Raw genomic sequence first — 16,542 nt, 5'->3', positions numbered from 1 at the left:
AGTCCACTATATCTAGATAGATTGTTCAATGCATCACTCTGTTACACTCTTGCTAAGAGAGAACTACCCTTCAAGCCAAGAGCACTCTCTACTCGAGGCACTGGGACATCCATAGCATTCATTGCAAATGTTCCCCTTGAGTCCATTTGCAAAGCGGCAACCTGGAGTTCTGTACACACCTTTACAAAACACTACTGTCTAGATGCCCACTCTAGGTCTGATTCCCAGGTGGGACAAGCAGTATTAAGACATCTTTTCTCTACTGTTCCTTCTCACAACCCACCTCCAACTCCGGGTACTGCTCGCTAGTCTATGCACAGCATGTGTCTTTAAGCAGATTAACAAACATCAGAAGACAATGCATTACTTACCGTAAAAAAGCATTTCTGATGGTTGTATCTGCTTAGATTCACATGCGCCCACCCTTCCTCCCCGCTCGGATGGAAGGAACATAGACATCTTTTTATATCTCTCTTTTCTGTACTCACTCGCGTCTAGAAGGCACCCTCAGGGCAGAAAAAATACAAACAGAGGGACCTCGACACGTGAGGGATTGTGGGTACACCGCACGTCACTATAGGGATAGTGTTACAGACATGTAACGCTCACCTGACTCCCACGGAGACGCTGACCAGGTCTGGACTGCTGCGGCCTCTTCTAAGGTGATGCGCAGAACTCGGAAGACCGACTGGACAGGACCCCCAAATCTCGCTTGTCTGACTCGCAGGAGAATCCTTCTGCAGATGGAGAAAGGGGATTAACTAACTGCAGAGTAGCGCGTTGGCCTCCCACTTCCCTCTTTCACTCTCCTCAGACCACCTCTGAAATTCCTCGTTAACTCTCACCTTAAGGTTTGAAAGGACGAGCTCTCCATCCTGCTTCTGGTGCAGGGGTGCGATTATATCCAGTTACTTCGCTGGTGTTCGGGTTAGTGAGGATCCAAGCTTACTTGACTTTACTGGCAAGGTGCCGTAAGTATACTGTTGTAAAAGTTCAAGATTTGGCCTCCTTTTCTATTTGTCTTTATATTCAGTAGTCCGTCTCTTATGCCTTTTATCACAGGTGCTGAGTGAAGATTTTGCGTAGAGGAAACAATTCACCGAAGGTAAACTCAGGTGAGTTTATGATGGGTGGTTCCTTTAATGTCCTTATATTCAACCACTAATGCGTGTGTCTTTTTTCCCCATAGGGGCCAGGGTACGGTACTGCCGAAGAAGCGGCGCCGACCCGAGATGAGGAAAGATTCTCCCAACAATAATCAAGTAAGTCTTATGGCGAAAATCTGGCTTTCCTCAATATGTTCCTTTTGCTCACCTTTTTGTTCTTCTCTTCCCCCTTAGGCGCAGGTATGCGGCGGATCGTGCAGATGGTCGCTAAGGAGCACGGAGATGCCTTGTGAACAGGTGAGTGGAACGCGGCGCTGCAGCGAGCAACGCGATGCGTCTTTAAAATAAATGTCTTCCCTTAGGATCGCCGGCGTGATGACTCCGGACTCCGGGTAGAAGCAGGTAATGTTCTTCTGTTCACCTTTTCCCTTCCCTTCTCTTCTTTCTTTTCTGGTGTTCCAGGATGGAGGCGGGCGTGGCTGGAGTCAGGATGCAGGAGCAGACACGGTGAGCGTCCAGCTGCTAGGTGCAGAACAACGCGAAGCGTGAGCTGCTGTCTGGGCGTGGCTTAAATAGCCCCCAAAGTAGTTCCAGGTACGTATTCTTCCCCGGCCACGCCCGAGTGGCAAAATAGTCCCACAGGTAAAATAGTCCCTTTCAGGCCTCAAAGAGGTCTGGATCTGGCAGCACGGTCTGCATCAGGTAAGTTCACATAAACACTCCCTTTATGAGCCTGGCGCCTATGGCGCCAGGACTGAGGTCCAAAATGAGCCTGGCGCCAAAGGCGCCAGGACAGTGTCCAAAGGGCCCCTACTAGGGGTTGCTGGCCTTTTCCCCGGGAACATGTCTGCTTCCGGGGACGCTGGTCCTGGACTGGTTCTCCGGGAGTAGGCATCATGACAGCCACGCCTTGTCGACGTCCCCTTTTCGACTACGAAAAACAAAATGCAATACTCCGCAGTGACCACTGGATGTCGGACTATGCACAGCATGTGAATCTAAGCAGATACAACCATCAGAAATGCTTTTACGGTAAGTAATGCACTGTCATACTTTTCAGAATGGAAAACATATCTAAGTTAAGTAATGACTCAGAGTTAAAAGAAGGTTATTGCATAGAGCTCATAATGTAACCACACGATTAAGAACTCGTAACGAGGACAATGCCACAGGAACATCTAAACATTTTACAAGAGGAGAGCCAGGCACTCATCCTAAAAGGATCAATGGAAGAAGTACCAAGAAAACGGGTAAACTGAGGAGTGTATTGTTTTTTTTCTTGGGAACCAGAAAATAAACAATGAGGCCAGTGCTAGACTTAAGACCCGCAAAGAAATATGTAAAACCACAACAATTCAGGATAGCAACCCTTCAGGAGGTTATCCTGCTTTTAAGAGGGGATTTGCATGACATTAGATTTGAAAGATACATACTTTCATATTTCAAAGTTCTAAGTGCACCGTAAATACCTTGGATTCAAGATACCAAACAAACACGACCAATTCAAAGTTCTTCCTTTCGGAATTACATTTGCACCTCATTGGCCACCAAGAGGCTGGCAGTGGTTGTGGCCGAGCCATGTTGCAAGGCAATCCCAGTGTACCCATACCTGGACGATTGGTTACAAACCGGAAGTGATGCACGGGCGTGTCTGGCACACTCAACACACCGTGAACCGGCTCCACAGACTAGGTTTCTCAATCAATGATAAGAAGTTGAGTCTCACCCCAAGCAAGGAAAAGGTGTTCCTAGGGGCAGTCCTAAACACTCAAACTGAAACATTACCCAACACCAGGAAGAGTGCAGGCCTTACAATCACTGATTTCTCTGTTCAAAGCAGGCCAGATTCTAACAGTCGGGAACATTATGAGACGTCTACGTATGATGGCATCATGCATATTAATAATACCACATGCACATTTCAATGCAAATAACAGCAGTGGTTGGCAGAGCAAAGGACAAAAAAGACCAGCCAATGGGATAATCTAGAGGTAGTCTTGCAAACTGTAAACCGAAGTCGTCATTGGTATCAGTTAGCAATATGAACATAGGAAGAACCTTCATTTCTTCACTGCCATGGGGTGACAAAAACAGATGCATCTCTAGTTGGTTGGGGAGCACATTGCCAGCACCTCACAGGAAGTGGTCAACAAAACGGAAGACCTACCACATGACTTTATTAATCTCTTGGCAATAAACATGGTACCGCTTTCCTTCCACGCTGTCCTAGAGGGGAAGAGCTTTCTCCTGTAGACAGACAATACAACCGAAGAGGGTGGAACACACTCCAAACGGCTGTCCATCCTAGTACAAAACATTTGTCACTGATCTCCAACCAAGCACATGTCTAGCAGGCTCCCTCTGCAGGGTTCTAATACCAGTAATTGCCAAATAAACACCAATACACTTAAACAGATAATTGCAACATGGTGTCAACGAACAGTAGACCCATTCGCAAGAAAAGAAAAACACAAAATGCCAAAACTGTGTCCAGGTTCCCACCATCGGGTTCCCTGGCCAACCTACTATGGATGAGCTGGTAAGGAATATTTGCATACGCCTTTCCCCCCTGACGCCACTTGTCTGCATTCACAAAATGCACCAAGAGAGCTTAACCATGATGATCATTGCGCCAATGTGGGTAAGACCGCCATGGTACTCGCACCTGATGGCCACCAATCAAGCTCCTCCTTATTCAAGACTTACTAACACAAAGGCACACTGGTAACGCTCGACCCACTAGGCAACCAACTTAGCAGCTTTGCTGCTGAGGTCATAGAATTTGGTCATCTTCATCTTCCCACAAGTTGTATGGATATTATGCGAGATGCTAGAAAACAAACACCAGATACTGCTACTTCAACAAGTGGAAGAGATTTGTTTTCCGCTGTAAAAGAAACAAAATCAATTGTATAAATTGCTCAGCTACAGATGTGGTACTATACCTCACAAACCTACTAAACTCAGGGCTGGTGTTTAATTCACTCATGCTATCCTTGGCAGCCTATACAACATCACAGCACAAATCGTCATGGTAAAGATAACCAGTTGTTAAAGCCTTCATGTTATGTTATTTGGCATTTATATAGCACTCTGTAGTCACCCTCTGTGTCTCCAGTGTGGGGCTCTAAACAGTCCTTTCAGGGTTCATGGGTCCAGTTTATGAACCCATGCACAAAGCACCACTTAAGGAGCTAACATATAAGGTAGATTTCCTCATGGCTATTAAGTCAATAAGCAGGATAAGTGAGAGTGCGTCTAAGTTTTCCCAAAATTAATTTCAAAATTCTATGCAAACTCATCCAGTACCAGCTTTTTTCTTAAACCCACAAAGCAAAGTGTTAGGGAGGATTTTCATTTTAGTGCTTAATTCCTCCCAACCTAGAGACCCCCAGCTCTTTTGCTGGATTTAAGGACTTTTTCATTTTAACCCTGGAGTGAGTGAGCCAGTTTTCTCACTCTTATGTGTTTTGATCTGATTTGGATTATGCGTTTCTTTGTTTTTGGAGTCTGACAAACTCCATAGACAGCTACATTAGTATTGTGACAAAGCATCTTCAGTGCAATGTTGGCGAAATCCTTTAGATTTCTCATTAGGTTTAAATGTCTTTTCTTGTGAGAACTACTGTTCCCAAGAATTGTAAATTGAAATTGACTTTACTTATACACCCCATCTTAAGTGGAGTGCTGGGGAGGTACTTAGTAGCCCTTTTTCCTACTTACTCATGTAACATTTATTATGTTACCCTCACTACTTTAAATGGCTGGTGGCAGTGGTTTCATTTTTGTAAAAATGACCCTGGTCTTCTTTTTTTCCCCATTTTCTGTTTGTGAGGTCTTTGATGGGTTTTACTCTGCGTGCCAAACCAGGTTTAAGCCCTTTGTTCATTTTGCCTTTGGCCGGATTCAGTACTGAAACCTGCCTCTGGCTCCAGTGTGTCTGGAAGGGCAGGAAGTGAGGGAGGTTCCCGAAACTCTCCTGTCCTTTGTCTTTAGGAATGCCTGAATGCACCCAGTCCTGATTGGATGACTGGCTGTCCTTGGAGGACATCCAACCTGCTGTTTGAGTGACAGCCTAGGCTGTGGATCAGTGGGAGGAACCTGCTTAAAAGGCGAGGGTTTTGGAACGGAAGACAGTCGACCACTGGGGAGGACATCCCGACGAAGAAACCGTGAACGAAGCTTGCTGCATCCTCCTTGTTAGGAAGAATTCTCATAAATGTGCCAGTTCCTCCTACCTTCGAGCCCTCCAGCTTTTTTTCTAAACTTTGGGACTTTTAACTTTTCAAATCAATGTGTGTTCTGTGTTTGTTTATTTGGTTATAGAGTTTAAACAACTCCATAGGCATCATCTTTGTTATTTGTGTCACAGCACCCTCAGTGCAGTGGCACAGGGAAACCTTTTCAGGCTTTCCAAAGGTTTAAATACCTTTGGTGGGATAAACTACTGTTTCCCAGAGAAAGTAAAGTGAAATTGAGTTTACTAGTCTTTTCAAATTCCTAGACCCAGCACACCCGATCTTACAATAGAGTGCTGGAGGGGGGGGGGGTTACCTAGTATCCCCCTGTGTGTAGATACTCATGTAGCAGTCAAATGCTACCCTTTCCTATCGAAATGGCTGGTGGCAGTGGTTTTACAAGGTACTACTGTGATTTTTTTATTTTTATTTTATTTTTTTCTTTCCTGACAGTGAACACCAGTAGTGTTAAATCACGGGAGCCATGCTGTTCAAGATGGCGTCTGAGCCCCCTTTGTTTAAACACGTCCCGGTCTTCGCCATTTTTTGTGGAAAGGTCCTTCTAGAGTTTTGCTCTGTACACCAAACCAGGTTTAATCCCTTTGTTTCATCGCCTTTGGCGGACTTGAGGCCTGAAGCCCGCCTCTGGCGCCTGAGGGACAGCCACCCTGCAGAGTGAGTGGCAGCTAGGCTGGAATGAATGGGAGGAAACTGGATAAAAGGCGAGTCTCTTTGCTTGGAAGGTAGAGTCGACCACTGGAACGAAAGAACTGAAGACGAGCTTGATGAGGACGGCTGCTGCAACTCCTGGACCGTTGGTTTGCCCAGTGAAGCCCTCCTGCAGGTCCAAATCGCCAACTTGATCTCGACAGAGAAGCCCTGCAAGGACGACTTCTCCCTTTTGAGTTGGTGGGACCAATCAACTCTTAAGCTACCTGGATACCATTCTTGGAGCTGGTGGTATTTTCCTCAGAGTGCTGGAGGAAACCGAATAACCAGGGAGAGTGACACAGTTTGTGTGCTTAACTGAGATTTGCCAAGTGCCAGCTTTGACCAGTCCCAGTGCAGGAGTCCCCCGACGTCCTCCCTCTTGTCCCCACGACTGAGGCTCAGGAACAGTGAGATCTGCAGGAACTGCCAGGAACAGAAGTCTTCAGCTGCATCTTTTTCTTCATTATAAGTTACTGTGAAAACCCGACCGAGAGAACTTACCTCTCACTGTGAAAGTGCTTGGAACTTTGGCAACTTGCAAGCCTAGTCAGCTTGTGATGAACATATGAATCATTTTTACAAACTACTTCTGAGAACTTTGGCAAAGATTTTTCCGTTTAAGTACCAGAACTGCTTTATCCTATACAAGACTTTAGCCCATTGACTTTGGCCTAACCTATTAAATTGAATCTGCTCCTCTGGTGAACTCAAACTATTTGCACTGTCTAAAGAGTAATTGTATCTTCTTTTCGTTAACCTATGCCTTTTTGCTCCTACTTCAACATACTCCGAATGCCATTTTGCTCCTCCTACAAAGTAGTTTAAATGCCTCAGACCTGTACCGTGTAAAGTACTGTAGTATATTTTTGTGATATAGATTGCCTCCTTCTATTGAATGTTTTATAACTGACTTTTGAATAAATTAATAAGTGTTTAACCAAGAAACCTTGAGTGTAAGAGTTTATTTGAATACTTTTGATTGTAGACCTCTGTGTAACCTCCTTATAGCTCACATTCCCTCTTGAGATGAGCCTGGCTGCTCAGCTCAGTTACCAAAAACTGTGTAGTACAGACTTGTACCAAAGGTTTGTTTTGCTTACACCTGTAGTCATAGTTGTGTGTAGTGGTCCCAAATGGTACTGCATACAAACTCTGCCTTAACACTCCTGGACCGTTGAACTTCCCAGGGAAGCCATGCTTCTGTGCTGAAACTCCTTTTTCTGATTGACAAGAGAGCTCCAGAAGTGACGGACTCCATTGGAATACATTCCCTGACTGGCTGTACTTTTTTGCTGCTGCAGGAACCGAATGCCAGGGGTTGAATAATCCATAGTAGAGTGCAATATCTGCCAGAAACTCCACGAGTCTCCCAGGACCCTCCAGAAGCAGGGCAACCAGAGCTAGAGTCCCCTCACCAAAGTGGAGGACTCAAAGAGTGAAGGAAGCCCAACCAGTATCCAAGATCCGCGGTGGTGCTGTTTACCGAGCGCAGAAACCGCAAAGTGCTGCTGATCCGAAAAGAGCCTGTAGCTGCTGCCGACCTTTGCATTGCTGCAACCAGATAAACCAGCTGGACCCTCTTCTAACCAAATGTATTGTTCTGACTTGGGGTACTTGCCTAAGTGGCTGTAGCTTGCTCTTCTCAGTTGAGACTTGCAGTAGCTGCCTTTTCTAGAGTTGATTTCAGGTCTAACTTTCGCAAGCGTAATAGCTTGTGCCCTTCAGCAATTTTTCTTCAACAGGCTCTCTAACTTTGTGCAAGACCTTTATTATCTAAGAAGTGACTCAGCTCCATAGACTTTTCAGGAAATTGCCTTTGGCTGTCCTGGCTCCCTGCAGACTCTTCTATTCCATTTGACTTTGATTCTTACTGTCCATCATAGGTGATGCATTGGTTTTAAACTAATATTGCTGGGAAAGATTTTTATTTAGACTTCATTGGAAAATGTAATGTGCTCACTTGCTCTGAGAACCTGTTTAACCTTTTTCCTTCTTTTAAACTTTCCTTTCTGCCAACCTCAGAATTTACAAAGTGTACTAATGATATATAAATGCAATTACTGTCCTAGTTGGTGAAGTCACCTCAAGGTGTAGGAAGTGTGTAAGAAGCATCTCTAAAGAGTATCTACTAGGTTGGTCTGAATTCTGAACAAGTATTTTAAAGTGTATTTGATTGCTAAATTATTATTACATATATTGCCCTTTTTAAAGGAGGCTTACTTAAAAATGACCGTTAAATAAATAATTATATACAAATATTGCTAGATGGATTGTTCAATGTATACAAATGTGCTACAGCAAAGCTAACAAGACATTACCATTTACACGATGGGCCCATGCAACAAGCAAACATTGCTTTTCTTGCTAATGTCCAACTGGAGGCCATTTGCAAGGCAGCTACTTGGAGTTCAGCACACACCTTCACACAACACGATTGTGTGAACACAATCAGAACCCCAGGTGACATTTATTCACTTCTACCGCTTCAACTCACCGGCCTCCATCACAAAATGCTGCTTGCTGGCCTATGCAAAGCATGTGAATCTAAGCTGTTTCGCAAGCTCCAGAAGACAAATATTACTTACCTGTAATAGTTTCTGAAGCTTGTATCTGCTTAGAATAGTGGGTGGGTGGGTGTGTGTAATATATAGAATTACACACACACAACCTTCACATGTCGGAAAACGATCCAAGGACGTTGATGCGTGAAGGATCCTGGGTACACATAGAGCAGGGATATTGTTACAGGAAGTTCCTTGTCCACGGCTAATTTTTTAATTTAAAATTCGACAGCACAAAATGTAATACTCTACACCAACCACTATATTGAGGCGTGTGCAAAGAATGTGATTCTTAGCAGATACAGGCTACAGAAAGACAATTACTGTGAAGTAATTTGTCATTTGGAAGAAGTAATGTGTGGATGTGTTTGAAACAACCTGTGGGCAAGTTACTGAGTTCAAATACCTGGGGGTGGGGAGTGTAGGGCGGGTGCGGGGGCGGAACGGGTTGCAGATGATAAAACTGATTCACCAGGAGGAATTACCCAGTGGAAGACTAGTCAGTTTTGCTGTTAAATAAGATGTTTTTTTTTATTGTTCAGCCACTACCTTAAGCATTCATCGCCAAAATGGATCCTATGGCGCAGTAGGATGGGCTTTTAGTGAAATTGTGTGTCTTAAAGAATTGAAGGGTAAATAATGGCAACGTTCCTTGTGCTTGAACATATTCGTCTGGGCCAGGAGTTGACCTCTTTCATTAGCTGTTAACCGTTACTTGCATTAGTCTGAGACTAGTTATACCAAAAATAATGCTGTGTTCAGCCTTGTGAAATCTGTGGCCTTTAAGGGAAACAAAAATTGGGAGTAATGTATCCCAAGGAGATGGAGAATTGTGGTGTGGGAGCATAAATGTAGGAATTGGAACTTTTGTCATTACAAGTGTCGAAAGGGGCCCTACTACTTGCAAGATCAAGACTATTTGAAAGTTATTTTGCCTAATGTGACCAATTTTCGACCTGCTGAACATTTATTTTAAAATGTACACATTTTCCTTTGTATATCGCTACATGTTTTTTCAAATTTAAAAATTATGGAGTTTCACTTAAAACCCCTTACCAGCAACTTGTGTACTTATTTTAAATTCACAGAAAAAAATGAAAATTTACATTTATTCTTAGGATATAATGCTCTATACAATATAAGATCTAAACATCCAAGGGATTTCAGAGATGATCCAATGGTTAGATTAAACTTTGAATTCTGGTTGAAATATTTGGAAGGATATTATCTGGTTTTAATTGTTGTGCTTTTACAGTTCTGGAAAGAACCAGAGTGGGGTTCAGACCACCCTTACCGTTAATGTGATTAAGAATAGAATTTTAAGGATTTGTACATTTCAGAAATTATTTGTATTTAGAGGATTTTATGATTTGTAATACATGAGCCTATTTAAGATTGATGTAAATCAAAAAATGCAAATAAGAAAAATAACAAATTGCTAATTGACTGTGGAAAACAAAGAAGAAAGGGGTTTTGATGAAAAATCCCCATACACCAAGACCTTTATTTCAGAGTCCTATGTATTTATATGCCTGTGCAGTTGGGTATTTGTTTTTATTTGAACCAGAAGTACTTGCTTTTGTTTTCTAAAAATATGTATATATATTTGTATTTTAGGGGAAGAGGAATTATCCATAGTCCCAGCCACCAAATCACTGGCAGCAGGCGCATGCAAAGCAGAGCTACATTGTCACCTCCACCCTGACGAACTGCTAGCAATAGCACCTTTATAACTGATCGTTCCAGTCTGACATGCATCGCCACTTTAGCAAACAATCTGTTTGTGTCCCCACGATTCTCCAGGCTACTTGAAGGAAATGGACATCATTCCCACAGGCAACTAACTGATCCAGCTTGGGACCTATAACTAATGGATTTCTCCCAGTGTTGAATGTGTGGTGGGGACCATTTTAACATAAAGCTCAGTGCTTTGCTGACGGACAGCCATTGCTAGATCAAGAGCTCTCTGAAACCACTCTGCTTATGTTTTCCATCACGGAGATCTGCTCGGTTCCTCGGATGGTCTATGGCAAGACTTTTACGTTTGGGTGGTCGCCCTGATATTTTAAGTGTTTATTACCTCTTGTAGTTCTGTGGCAGATTCTCATACAGTATGTGTGACAGGGAAGGTTCATCTTCTTTTATCGACTAGAAGTTTTGAAACCTTAGGTCTACTGTATGTCTGCTGTGCTTCATTCCGTAGCAACCATCAAGAAAGGGCTGAGATGCATGCCTCCAACGTAGAAGTATTGTTGTATTTTGTACAAATAAGTTATACCTTTTTGTTAAAATATAAATTGACCACTTTTGTAGCATTGCATCATGCTAATGTAGATTTTTTTTTTTTAAAACAGAAAATTGCTATGTCAACATTTGAGTACATACATTTTTACAGCACCATTATTCAATACTGCTCTAAAGCGCGCTCTCCTCAAATGGTTATCCATCTAAGGTAAGAGCTAAGGAAACTCTAAAGTGTCACTAGGCTTCTCCAATGATCGTTAAGTCCCTCGATCCTGGTCAAGCTACATGGGAAACGAGCCCACCTATTGAAAATTAGGCAGTTTTCTTCTTTGGGTACGTCCACAATTGCTGACTCTTCGCATTGACTAACATTAATGATGTGTTGCCTTCACTGTTCTGCTAGGAACTGTTAGTTCCATATTACTACCTGGATATTCCCATTTGTATGTGTAGTCTCTCCATTGTTCTTGCTCAGACACATCCTTGTAGAGGAATGTCTAGTGACATTTTGCTGCTGGAAGTATGAATTGGCCAAGTCAGCTTTTTGATTAGTTGTGTGTGGAAAAAAAAAATAGCTGATAAGCACGGTTTAGAGTTGGTGTTTAGCTTTCACCAGTAGCAGATTTTATTTTTCTGCTCACCAATTAATACGTACAAATCTACTGTGTAGAGAAATAAACTTGTGTTTTATCATATGAACACTCAAAGCTCTATAGAAAAAGTGGTCTAATATCAGTTATGCTTTTAGGAAATAATTTTAATACTGTTTTTTACATATCTTTCTATGCCTTTTCTAGCTGGCTTAGTTGTAGCAGGATTCTACAGACCAAACATTGTTTAGCTGTTACCTGGTAAAGAAAAAATACAACTGAGGAATAAGTGTATGAAGTGATCGCCTGCCTTGTTTCTAGATTTTAACACTTGACCACTGTGCCAAGGCTAAATCTGTATATTTGTTTTGTAAATAGTTTCTTTTAAAAAGCAGCTTGTTGTAATTTTGTAAAATATTTGTGTCCGATATTTTCAATTGAAGAAAGTTGCAGATCATTACATGGAGTCCAACGTATTTCAGAGGTTTTATTTTCATAAAGGAATTAGGACCACTTGGCCAAGGAATGCTGAATATTAGAATTTACTCTAGAACTTCTCGGTTGTTCTTCTTGTGCCTTATTACAAAATGGAGGTTAAGTATTTGCAATGTAAACCCCTAGTGCAGAGGTCTACGTCCTTTTGGCCTTCAGGTGATTTGGGCTATGTATGCCATGGTTCTCACCATTGGCTGTGCTGGCTATGGCTGAAGGGATTTGTAATCCAAAACATCTGGACAGGCAAAGGTGGCCGACCGTGGCCCTAGTGAGTCACAATTTCCAGCAATTGATTCTTTTTTTGGGTTGCTACCTCCACTAAACTGCGTTCGTCTTTCCAAATACGGACTCGGCAGAAGCCCAGTTCCCCTTGAATGGCCCCATGACACATGGACATTAAGATTAGATTGAAAAGGGATTAACAGGAACACTGTGCTCCCACAACATAAGAAGCCCCCCACAAGCTCTGTACATAATTCCAGATGCACATTACTGCATGCAGTTGTGCCCTTAATGGGATCCTCCAAAAAGGCCTATTTAGTATTGAAAAGCTGCCCACAGACGCTAGCTTGCGGCAGCGCTGTTTATTTGTTCCTTGGGGCAACCAAAACCACATGGAAGATTAGAATAACTGCCCATGCCCCAAGATGGGAATGCCCCATGGTTATCTTGCTTGAGAGATTTTTTTGTATGTGCCATTTGTGTCACGTATTAAAGAAAGCCCCTGCCTCCCTATATTTTAACTGCAGACAAACGAGCAATATACGAATGGGTTTGCTCTGGGGCACAGGTTTTCATACTGATAAGTTCCCATGGCTGCACATATTTCTTTGAATGTATTTTCTGTTTGTAATTCTTGCAAATGTCCAGAGTGCCAAGACATGGTTGTCTTTCCAGTTGCCCCAACTACACATTATCATGAAACTGGTTTCATTCGCATCTCTGGTAAAGTGTGCGCTTTTGAAGGGCTATCCTGTGTAATCTACACCACGCGCCTGCACCCGGGACGCCTCTATCAAGTAACTTCGAAGCACTATGTTTAGAGCTGAACATAAGGCAAGTTTCTATAAGTTATAATCCCTAGCTAGAACGCATGCGAAATGCATGTGCACAATGTGATTTGCTAGAACCTAACCTCAGAAGGTCTTTCAATGTTCCATGCTGTAGAGACCTTTTTTAAGGCTTTTATTGGTTTTATTCATTTGGACTAGTTTCCTTCAGTTTTGGCGAGCTTCATGAATAAATTGCAATGGCCCATGCTTGCTTTTAGGCGCAGCTTATGCCAAAGCATATATTGGTTGTTGCAAATGCTGACCGGGCACTGTTTATGTACATTGGGGATTGTGGGGGCACTGTTGTAAAAGTGTCCCAAAACAAAAAAAAGACTAGGACTTGTTAACTGTTATGTACATGTGTGTGTGTATAGACACCGTAAGGATCAAACCTATTTTCTGTTATTGGGACATTGTGTACTGTTTTATGGTACCACCAATCACATCTGAAATAAAATGGTCTGTTAAGGTTGTTATCAATAATTCACTTTCTGTGGAGCGCAGCTTGGTTTAATCAAATTGTTACATTGCAGTTTTGCAGCACAGCCATGCTCTTGCATTAAAATAGGATGTACTTAATTATTTTTCAATGTTTCCAGAAGTTAAGTGAGTAATTGCAGCATGTTACCATGCAAAGGCTTTGTTACCAAAACCTTTCAATGAGGTGGCCTCTTTTGTTTGGGAACCCAGGCACGGCCATGTTGTGACCCTACTGACTTCATTTTGAACTTCTGTTTTATGCTCCTAATCACAACCATTGTGGTGCCCTGCATCCCATTAACTCTCAGGCTCCGTAACCATGCCAAACACTTCACCCAATGCATCCCATTGGCGTTAAGACCCAAGGATTTTAGAAACTTCTGTCTGGCATCACGGACAGATGGCGGCAAAGCAAAGCTGCCAATTGGCAATACTTTGCCAGCAGCCGTCATTTGTGCCCACGGCACATGCATGCAGGCATAGCGTTTCTTTGTTATCTTACATGGGCACCAAATTACTTATGAGGTGGGGCTTGGTTGAGGCCTTGTTCTCGAGTGGGTGGTGGGAAGTTGCAAGTGGGGCATGTTGGGGCGGGCTACTAGCAGAATGAGCAGGGCGATCTCTTCAAGTTGAGGGATAAAAGTGGGCTCATTAAGGCAGGCATGCATGCACGCACGCACGCACGCACGCACATACATACCTGCTTCATTCGCGTATCAGGAGTACCATGCTTCCAGAACATGGGAGTACTCCTATAGAGTTACATGCAGTAAAAACCATATCCTGCACAAACCTAAACTGAAGACTTGGCTAGTCTTTGAGGTTTCTGAAATGCAGCCCGAGCATACTAATATTTGTGATTCTAGGCTTATTGGAGAGGTTTTTGTATGTGTGTTTATTTTTATTTGTGTGTTATTAAAGTTTTTTTTACCATCTTGGCTGGTTATTGCTCTCTTACCAGGACAAAACCATTCAGCTTTTCCCAACCCTATGGGACTTCATGAACTTAAAATTAAGTAATTCCAATCAGTTTCTGCCCTTGCCCAAGGGAAGGTCTTGCTCACCTGGGTCCTTTACAAGCACAGGTGTGCGACCCTGGGCTGGGAGGGCTAGAATGACCGCAGACTTTAAACTGCTACAACGTTCTTAAGGTTGCAAACTTTCTTTAATCTCTGGTGGCTTTGCAGCCAACACTTTGATATGGACCAGCACCTCCGGCGGACTACTCTTTCTACTCCTCTTCAGTATCCTCACTCTTCCCAGCGTCTGGGTCAATGCCATCAATAGGCATTTTGCTCTAATCTTCCCTGCAAGTCTTCAAGCTCTGGCCTAGTTGGCTTGGCTATAACCTGCTCGCTTCCCTCGTTGCATCCTCCACCCTCTGGAATGCCTTCTTATCTCTCTCTCTCTTAGCATAGTGGTCTGTGCCTCTTGACTTAATTCGTGACAAATCCACAATATAAAGAAGTCTGATTGATGGGTCCTTTGCTCTGGCATCTCTGGGTGTTGCTAGTGGTTTGGGCTCCGTGGTGCCACATCCTCCCTGTGTGGGTTCCTTTTCCAACGGACTTGGATAACATTACTTTGGTAATGATTACGTTTGCTAATGCACTTACTCCAATGGGCCAAATAAACTATGGTCCATTTTTGGGTCATGTTCATGCATTATGGCAGCCGGTCAGCCACCCTACCCCCAATCTACCCCCAACTCAACAGCTGCACTTCCTGGTCTCATATGATCTTTTCCTTGTGCACCGGTTCACAATCCACTCTAGGGCTTGCATGACCCAAAGTGAGCTCAGCATGGACTCCTACCTTGAAGTGGATTCGCGCATTGAACCCAGGGAGGTGTGCATTGTCTATTGCCAACCTTTCCTGGGGGTGATATCCTCTGGGTTTCTTCTCCATAACATGCTTCCTCTGTCAATGTTGCTCTATGGGATATCTTTCCTCTATTCTCATTGTTTTCTTTAAGCTCTCATCAGGCTCTTCAGGTGAATCGTCCCGGCTCATGTATTTCTAGTGATTACTAAACGTTACCAAGACTCTCCTAGCAGTTATGACAGACTAGCCCATGTCTCTAACTCTCAGCGAGTGGAGTGGGGTACACTATACACTTTTGATTAATACCAAGTAAGAGAATAAAATCTTGTTACTTTAGACAAGGGAAAAACCATACACACATGGGATAGTAACTTCACAAAACAGAAGATGCCACAATGAATCTGCTAAGTAACACATTTTTGAGTAAGAGCACTTTACAGAGGTATATATCAATGCTTCTAACTTCTAGGTGGGACTGACTAAAGAGCTCTGTGGCTTCTCAAAGCTAGGTCCATGCTATTTATATTATATTATGCCAATTATAATTGGCAAAGTCAATAGTTGGGGTGTTTTCTGCTGTTCTGTGCATGTTCCATTTATAGGTACCACAGTGCAAAGTTAAAAAAAAAAAATGCGATAAGGGGTGTGCGTGTGCAAGAGAATGAGAAGGAAGGAGAAAAGAGCAAGGAAGTAAACAATTTAGTGAGGGTGCCATTGATGATGAGCAAGAGGAAATATGAGCGAGAAAGGTTAAGAGTGGGAGGCTAAGAAATAAAGCGAGAATGAGAGGAAGGATGAGAATGGGGGTGGGTGGATTGTAGAGAGAAAAAGAGCACACACGAGATGGCCATTCCCGGGTTTCAGCTAACAAATACCAATTGTCCAAAATGGGAGCTGCAGGATGGAGGCTATTGGTGACCCTGGGCCAGAGTCACAAGAATTAACACAAATAACCCCCTAAGTTTTGTAGGGTGGGTTGGGGGTAAAGAGTTGGGTGGGGATAGAGTAGCGGTAGGGTGGGTGTAGAGACAGGTTGGATGGGGTAAAGAGTGGGGTAAGGGGTGGAGGTAGAGAGCAGTGCTAGGGATGGTTGTGGTTGTAGGGGGGGTAAAGAAAGTGGAGGTGGAGGGAGAGGGGTAGGATGGATGGGAGTAGAAGTTGGGTGGATGGGTGAGGTAGAGATTGGAGTTCGGGTGGGTGAGGGTCGAGATGGGTAGGGGTAGAGTTGGGGGTAGGGTGTA

General features: G+C 43.3%; 1 protein-coding gene across 2 annotated transcripts in view; it reads left to right on the top strand.

Moving 5' to 3' along the window:
• The window catches only part of IL17RD (interleukin 17 receptor D), a 347,672-nt gene extending 334,188 nt beyond the window's left edge, over positions 1-13,484 (top strand). For both annotated transcript variants that reach the window (XM_069643672.1, XM_069643673.1), the window contains exon 13: positions 10,234-13,484. In XM_069643672.1, the coding sequence (XP_069499773.1) occupies positions 10,234-10,349 (116 nt within the window). In that variant the 3' untranslated portion in view covers positions 10,350-13,484. The remainder of the gene's footprint in view (positions 1-10,233) is intronic.
• The last annotated feature ends 3,058 nt before the right edge of the window (positions 13,485-16,542 follow it).

This window comes from Ambystoma mexicanum, chromosome 2p (assembly GCF_040938575.1).
Source record: "Ambystoma mexicanum isolate Mex_15411 chromosome 2p, UKY_AmexF1_1, whole genome shotgun sequence".
Classification (NCBI taxonomy): domain Eukaryota; kingdom Metazoa; phylum Chordata; class Amphibia; order Caudata; family Ambystomatidae; genus Ambystoma; species Ambystoma mexicanum.
Note: the sequence above shows the minus strand (reverse complement) of the source record. Positions and strands in the feature narration are given on the sequence as shown.